Raw genomic sequence first — 8,633 nt, 5'->3', positions numbered from 1 at the left:
AATTATACTTTTCAGCACGAACTGTTCCACTTCTTCACTTGTTACCTTAACGTAGGCCGCTGCCTCCACCCATTTGGAGAAATAATCGGTAAGAGCGAGCACGTACTGAACTCCTCCTGGTCCCCGATGCAATGGACCAATGATGTCCATAGACCACCTCATGAATGGGTAAGGTGCGGACACCGAAGACAGGAGCTTGGTAGGCTGGTGGATTGACGGGGCGTGCTTTTGGCACTTCTCATAAGCTCGAGAATAATTTTCGCAGTCCGTGACCATAGTGGGCCAGAAGTAGCCTTGCCTTTTGATTTTGAAAGCCAGAGTCCGAACTCCGGAGTGATTCCCATTGGGACCGTCATGAACAGCTCGCATTAGCATCGCGGACTCTTTACCGGCAACACATGTTAGATAAGGACCAGCTACACTTCGGCGTAAGAGTATTCCGTTGTAGACGCAATACCGCGCACTGACAATCTTGAGTTTCCTGGCCGCCCATTTGTCAGCTATGAGTTCCCCTTTTTTGCAAGTAAGCCCAGATCGGGCTCCGCCAATCGCCTGCCCCCTAGCTGTTAGAACTCGCACTGCCCGAAGTAGTATGTGGGATAACAGCTTGATTGTAACCTGATGAGCTCGACGATTCCGGAGTTTGACTCGCGTCTAGCTCGGCCAGAGGTGGGTGAACTTCTATCAGAGTAGGCATAGCGGGGGCTGGATCCTCCGATGGCAAAGAGTCCGCAGTCGCCTCGTGAGCTGCCTCCTTAGCAGCCAACTTTTTTTTATTTGCCCGGGTGACGACATTCGAGCTCTCTAGACGGATGCTTGGAAACTGGATGACTTCGACGGGGATAATCCTAGTCATCGCAGGATCCGAAGTGGATGCCAGAGATGCTAAAGCGTCCGCAGCGGAGTTTTCACTTTGTGGGATCTTCGTGATTTCAAAATCCTCGAACTTAGTGACTAATTCTCGAGCTGTGGACAAATAAGCCTCCATACGACCATCCTTTGTCTCGTACTCCCCCAAGAACTGGTTGGTGACCAGCTGCGAATCGCAAAAAGCTCGGAGTCTCCAGACACCAATCCCTACTGCGAGGCGTAAACCAGCAAAGAAGGATTCATACTCGGCTTCGTTGTTTGACGCGCTGAAAGCCAAGAGAAATGACTGCTCGATTACTTCGCCAGTAGGAGAAGTGAGGCGGACCCCAATTCCTGCTCCCGATCTGGAAGAAGCGCCATCAACATACAACGTCCATGGGACTTCAACATTGTCGCTAACCGAAGAGGCTAGTGGGAGTTCGATCAAAAAATCGGCCAGCACTTGCGCCTTAGCACAGGTTCGAGTCCGGAACTCGATGTCGTATTCACTCAACTCGACATACCATTTAGCTAGTCTCCCGGACTGGCTTGGACTATGTAATACCGTCCGAAGTGGTTGCGTCGTCAGGATTATGATTGTATGGGACTGGAAGTAAGGTCGCAGCTTTCTTGCCGAAGTGACTACTGCTAGGGCCAATTTCTCCATCATAGGGTACCTGGACTCCGCCCCAGTAAATGACTTACTGACATAGAATATTGGTCGCTGCTCCCCCCTTTCCTCCCGAACCAAGACTCCGCTGACTGCACTGTCCGAGACAGCTACGTAAAGAAAGAGTGGCTCACCGAACTCGGGCTTAGCCAAGACCGGCGGTTCAGACAGATAGGCTTTGAGCTGAGCGAACGCCTCTTCGCACTTCGCATCCCATAAGAAGTTTTTTCCCCCTTTTCGCAACAGCTGGTAGAACGGGAGGCATTTGTCCGTAGATCGAGAGATGAAGCGGTTGAGGGCTGCGATCCGTCCATTAAGGCGTTGCACTTCGCGTAAAGTCCTAGGAGAACTTATAGACAAGAAAGCATTAATCTGCCTCGGATTCGCTTCGATTCCTGTTTCTGTGACGATATACCCCAAAAACTACCCTGATGGGACTGCAAAAGTGCATTTCGTGGGGTTAAGCTTCATCTCGAACTGATTCAGGATGTCGAAGCAAACTTTCAGATCCGCGAGATTTTACCAGCATGTCATCGATGTAGACTTCCATGGTCTTTCCGAGCTGGTGTTCGAACATACGGTTTACCAGCCTCTGGTAAAGTGCTCCCGCATTCTTTAACCCAAAAGACATCACCTTGTAACAATAAATCCCGCGGTCCGTAATGAATGCAGTCTTCTCCTGGTCATCCGGGTTCATAAGAATTTGGTTGTAGCCGGAGAAGGCATCCATGAAAGACATCAGCTCGTGACCCGAAATGGACTCGACTAGCCTGTCGATTTGCGAAAGTGGAAAGCTATCCTTGCGGCATGCCTTGTTCAGGTCGGTGAAATCAACGCAAACTCGTGATTTTCCATTCTTCTTTTTGACTACCACCGTGTTTGCGAGCCATTCAGGATACTTCACTTCGCGTATCTGTCCCGCCTTCAGTAGGCGTTCCACCTCTTTGTTGACGATTTCAGCTCGCTCAGGACCCAGCTTCCTTCGCTTCTGCTTTACAGGTCGGAACGTCGGTCTACATTCAGCTCGTGGGAGATAACTTCTGGACTGATACCGGGCATTTCGTCTACGGACCACGCGAAGGTGGCCATATTTTCTTTTAGGAAGGTTATCAGACTAGCGCGGAGCTCGCTATCCAATCCCTCTCCGATCTTGATTTCCTGATCCGGAAACTTATCATTGATAAAAATGGACTCAGTGAGGTCACCTTTTAGCTGCGTTCGAACTGGATTCTTCGGGACCTCGAGCTGTGGTTGCTATTGAACCATGAGCTTGTGACTTGCGAGACAGCAGCTCCTTGCCGTCCTTTGGCTTCCCAGAATTTCCCGGACTCCTTGCGGGGTTGGAAATTTGACGCACTGATGGTACGTCGAGGCCACTGCCTTCATCTGGTAGAGCCAGGGAGTTCCCAAAATAACGTTATAGGCCGCAGTTCGGTCGAAAACCGTGAACTCCACAATTTTAACCACTCCTTGAGTGGACACCGGTAGTGTGATCGTGCCCAAGGACATTGACGTCTCGCTAGTGAACAAGACCAAAGGTGAGGGCGGTCCTACGATGTGTTCTTTCCCGATCCCCATTCTAGCGAGCGTCTCGAGGAAAATCAAGTCTACCGAACTCCCAATGTCAATTAGGATTCGGCAGACCTCGTGGTTCGCCACGTCAAGTGAAATGACGAGTGCGTCATCGTGCGGAGTGTCCAGCTCCTCAGTTTCCTTCTCGGAGAAAGAAACCTCAGGTAGATCGCTTGCCGCGACCCTAGCGCGCTTCGGCTGGGGGCTAGCGAGCTTCCGCTGATGGTCTTTGATCGCGGTGATGGAGTTCTGAAAGAGGCGCGATCCCCCCCCCATTATCACGTCGATTCTTTTCTTGGGGGTTTCATTGCCATCAGACTACTTCGGTTTCTTTGAAGGTGGAGCATCTTCGTCCACCCCGGGAGTCACTTTCTGCTCCAACTCCTCGATTGTTACATTTGGCATTTCTCCCGCCACATACTTTTCTGCGAGGAGGTGCATCAGCTTCTTGCAGTCACGAGTGGAATGAATGTTGGTTTTGTGGAGCTCGCAATACGTGTCCTCATCTCGGACCCACTTGTTACTTGGGAGTACACCGCTCTTGGAGCGCAGTGAAAATGGAGGTTTGGACGGTGAATTCTTTGGAGAATTCTTTTTAGGAGATTGAGTGACTGCGAACGTGCTAGGCCTGGACTTCGGAGTCGTAGGCGGAGTTTTCTTGGCGGGCGCTTCGAACCGTGGTTTTCCTGTAGTCGGAGCGTTTTGTTTTTGCGCAGCGGCAATTTTGTCTTCCTCTGCGACTATCCAGTTCGATGCCCGGTGTAACGCGTCCTGAATGGTTGGGAACCGATTCACGGATAACTCTTCGCGGAAGCGAGATTCGTGCCAGAGGCCGTTTTTAAGCGCGGCCAGGGCTGTGGAGTCCGAGAGTCCTGGAATCTTGACCTGGATTTTCTTGAACTTTGTTATGTAAGACCGGAGAGANGAGCTCGCAATACGTGTCCTCATCTCGGACCCACTTGTTACTTGGGAGTACACCGCTCTTGGAGCGCAGTGAAAATGGAGGTTTGGACGGTGAATTCTTTGGAGAATTCTTTTTAGGAGATTGAGTGACTGCGAACGTGCTAGGCCTGGACTTCGGAGTCGTAGGCGGAGTTTTCTTGGCGGGCGCTTCGAACCGTGGTTTTCCTGTAGTCGGAGCGTTTTGTTTTTGCGCAGCGGCAATTTTGTCTTCCTCTGCGACTATCCAGTTCGATGCCCGGTGTAACGCGTCCTGAATGGTTGGGAACCGATTCACGGATAACTCTTCGCGGAAGCGAGATTCGTGCCAGAGGCCGTTTTTAAGCGCGGCCAGGGCTGTGGAGTCCGAGAGTCCTGGAATCTTGACCTGGATTTTCTTGAACTTTGTTATGTAAGACCGGAGAGACTCCACCCTTTTGGCTTAAGTTCCAAAGCTGAGCATCTGTCACCGCGGTTTCGATTAAGCTAGAATACTGCTTGACGAACGAGGTTGACAGCTCAGTGAAATTTGTTATGGAGCCGGCTGCTAAAGACGCGAACCAAAGTAGTACCGGTCCACAAAACGTTTCTGCGAACAGCTTGCAGTACCCATTGTCAGCTTCGTGAGGCTCGAGGTCCACCCGGCTAGCTGTCAACATGAAAATCTTGAGATGATTGGTCGGATCCCCTTTTCCTTCGTAGCTCGAGAACTTAATTTTGCTAGTATCTTTGATGCGGACTCGGGCTATTTGATCGGAAAAAGGAGTTCGCCTCGACTCCTCGATCACTCGAAAGATATACGGAGCTAAAGTGGTTGCATTGTGCATCGCAAACCGCATGTCCCGGATTTCGCTCTGCATGCGGAAGATCTCGGGATTGGTAACATACTCCGGAGTCGAAGTGTTTCCATCCATAGGGAGAGGAAGACGGACTGGGACCTCGGAAGATCTGGCGACACCGGGCTGAACCGGAGTGTGGCCATCGCCAACCAGCGATGGCGCTGTTTGCGTGTTGACTTGAGGTGGGAATGAATCTCCCGGAGTGACATTTGTTGCTGCCACCTGCGAGGTGGAAGGTGGAGTAACACCGGAAAAATCCAAAGCACGTCGACGTGGGTTTTGGTCGGAGGACAGGAGATCAACCCGATCGGCGTACGCGCGGTGGGAGGCTGAGATGTCAGCTACGGACGTCGTGACTTCCTCCAAACAGGTGGAGACCTGACCCTCCAGGCTGTCAAAACGTTCGGTAAGAGCGGCGGAGGCGGCTTGCTGACGATCGGACTTCTCAGACAAGTCCTGCAAGAGCTTCTGGATCACCTCCAGGGATGCCTGACTGGGAGAGTTGGTTGCCATAGCGGTGGTTGCGTGTAGTGGATTTGTATATGAAGTTGGAACTAATGAGAGTCAGGCGATAACCCCCCTCCTTCTAGCGCCAAATGTGAGAACTGAAATCGATTTTCTCCTTCCGAAGTGGTTCGAATGTGGAGAAGCTTATCACCGTTTAGAAGTTCCGAACTGAATTCGAGAGATTTTTTGAGAGTGTATTGTATTGCCTCTTTTGGAAATTGTTTTTCACCCCCTTACAAAAGACTCCCCCTTTACATATTTATACCGACCAATTTATTACCTAATTAATGCATAATTAATAGGGCACGATTTGCGTATCCTAATTAATCGTCTTGAATGCGGGAATCTTTGACCAAGCCCGAGCTGCGAACTGACCAACGCGAAGCATCTTCGTGCTTTCTTCCTTTCTCCGGGCCTGATGGGCCGATCAGTAATACGCTCTTGGCCCATTAGACGTGCCCGGCCTAGGCCCTTTGCCTATTGCCCGAGATGACAGATCGTGGGTACAACAATACCCATTGAATTATGCCTCATTTGTTCCAACTTAGTTAGCATATTTTATCTTGCAAATGGCCTATAATAGCTTAATAATAGAAGTTGGTGTTTTCGATTGTACAAGGACAAAATAATTTCCATATTAAGATGAATTATTCTGTCCCTAAAACAGTAAAAGACATAATGAACACATTAGTTTGGTTTATAATCAACCCGGATTAGTTATATATAGTTATAGCTATCGATGGCATAATTGTCTATAGTTTCGGCTAACGATTACTATAATTGTTAATGATGGTCATCAATAATGGCAGGAAGTGGCAAGTGGTCATGGTAGCTGACTAGCTGCTAGACATAGATGCGAATGAACGAACACAGGTCGGCGAAGATACTTGTATATAATATTGGATAAGTGAAATAATAGGTTTCGAAGATGAAAAGTTTCAAAATTGTACATTTTAGCAGCTCCATTCGAAATAAAATCTAACGACCTAATATTTCTTCATGATAAACTTTGTTAATTTTGTAACTAGCCTAAGAGGAAGAGAACAAAAGAATCGTAAAAGGTTTATAAAGTTTTCGCGTATTACTTAGAAAGGTTTTATGGTACTATTACATATATGAAAAGTTTTACTAGCTAATTTTTTTTAAAAAAATAATCATATCATTTATAATAATATGGGTCCTAATGCACATGATCGATCCATCAGATTTATCCGTCGAAGACATAAATGTTTAAGAGTTGCTCACAAAATCCATTTTGGTATCTTAGTTAAAAAAAATTAAGTTTAACTTTTAAGTTTTAACCCATAACGTACAAGACCGTATTAACACACATTTTTTAACCGGTATGGACCTGTTTAACTAACCGCCTGCGACTCTATTGGTTTAGTAGGTTTGACCTCTACTCGCGAACGGAATCAAACAAGAAAAGCTTAAAGTTTGTGGAGGCTGATTCCTTATTGGCGATGCAAGCAATGAATGAATAAAAACGAAGAAGAAATTACTACATCAATCAAGACGACTAGACGAGGGAGGTGAATGAGAAAACAAGCATTCTCTGCCACTAATTACTTTTCCAATTGTCTGTAAATTATCCTTAAATAGGGCTAATTTGGTCGGTTGGAGGAATCTGTTTTTGTATGTCTATTTAAAGTAATTAAGTAGAGTTAATTAAACCCTAAATTAATTATTTGGATTGTAATTCTAAGAATCACAAACAATGGAAGGAGTGTATTTGCTTTACTTTATGTAGAATAAAGCAATCATCACTTTGACTAATCTCCTTTTTTATTACAGAATGCAACTCATTAAGCTCCTCCCCACGTTTCGGAATAATCATCACTTTGATTGATACGGTATAAGTTGTACACAACAAAATGAAAAGAGAAAAAAATAAATAATATGAACCTACGAGGAAAGAAGCTCATTAGAATAATAAATTAAAGGAATCTATTGCATGTTTTTGGGGTGCTAAATCATAACTAGTGGTAAAAGAATAAGAATTAGTAGTAAATAGACGAAATTTTAAAAATGAAAATGTCTTCCCTAATCTATGGTTCAATTTTGTTTTTGTTTTTATATACACACACCAACAGTATGGTTAATCATTTATAAAAATGAAATATTTATATTAGATAATCTTTTTGTAGAATAAAGCAATACACAGCAGGTATGTATTTTTTTCTTTGTCATCATGGACTGAAGAGTTAGTATATATACTTGAACTCACTATAGATAGATAAACCCGTGCAATTTGTTTGTATGGTATTCCTTTTTTTTAGTAATGTTTAGTCATTGACGGTTTATTATATTTATAAATATGATATCATACTATTTATTCGAATAACAGATATCACTATTTCAAAACTAAGTTTTATACTTTTGGCATAATACTAAACACAAACAAAAGTATAACTATCATGCTAAGTTATCTTTATATGTAGTTTTATTCATTAAGTTATTTAAATATATATACAAAGTCAAGCCCTAAATATTTTTTAAAGTTGAACTAAGTAATTACGTTAATAATTTTTGTCTAAACTAATTCATACGTAGCACTGTAAATTTTATATGAGAATGGAGAATGTGTTTAACTATTGTTACATAATTGTTACACGAATCAAGCGCTCTCTTCCCTAGACTTAGAAAATAAAATTTATATTCAATGATTGGAGGGTCGTGGGGTGGCGAATGAGTGATACCGTCACGGCGCATGTGCGATTCCTAACCCTCATCCACAGAGAGTATTGCTTACATCGAACGGTAACAACGAGGCCTGTGATAAAGGGCACAGGTGACTTTAGCAGATCATCAAAATCTCAAAAAATAGGAGTCAGTATATGAATGAAGCTGTTATATAAAAGCAATAAGATATTGGAGTTGACTTTTTTTTTTAATGTATGATTTTTTTTGGTGTTCAATGCATAATAATCTGCCTTTTCTATATAAACACAAACACATATAAATATAACATAAGCTCAAAGACTAACCAAACCCATCATCTATCATCATCTTCACACAACTTCTCTCTATATATCTTTCTTTTACAACCTCAGTTTCAAGAATCTCTATGTGTTTGTTCTCTTTGCTTTTTATAAGATTCGGTTTTTGAGTTTGGTCTTTCTTTGGAGAGGTGGCTATCTTCGTTCTTATTCTTCTTAAAACGTAGTAACATCTTTATAAAAATCCTTGAAAGCATGTAAAGTTAAGTCATAGATCCATTTTTCGTCTCCTTCCTTCAAAAAAAAAAAAAAAAAAAA

General features: G+C 44.4%; 1 protein-coding gene across 1 annotated transcript in view; it reads right to left on the bottom strand.

The window, feature by feature from the left end:
• The window catches only part of LOC104709616, a 5,297-nt gene extending 1,930 nt beyond the window's left edge, over positions 1 to 3,367 (bottom strand). Inside the window, exons 1-4 of the mRNA XM_010426197.1 lie at positions 2,877 to 3,367; positions 2,021 to 2,583; positions 619 to 1,920; positions 46 to 563 (exon numbers count right to left, since the gene is read on the bottom strand). Of these exons, the coding sequence (XP_010424499.1) occupies positions 46 to 563; positions 619 to 1,920; positions 2,021 to 2,583; positions 2,877 to 3,367 (2,874 nt within the window). The remainder of the gene's footprint in view (positions 1 to 45; positions 564 to 618; positions 1,921 to 2,020; positions 2,584 to 2,876) is intronic.

The sequence above is a fragment of the Camelina sativa genome, chromosome 8 (assembly GCF_000633955.1).
Source record: "Camelina sativa cultivar DH55 chromosome 8, Cs, whole genome shotgun sequence".
In the NCBI taxonomy this organism is placed as follows: Eukaryota; Viridiplantae; Streptophyta; class Magnoliopsida; order Brassicales; family Brassicaceae; genus Camelina; species Camelina sativa.
This window is presented reverse-complemented; position numbering and strand designations above follow the sequence as displayed.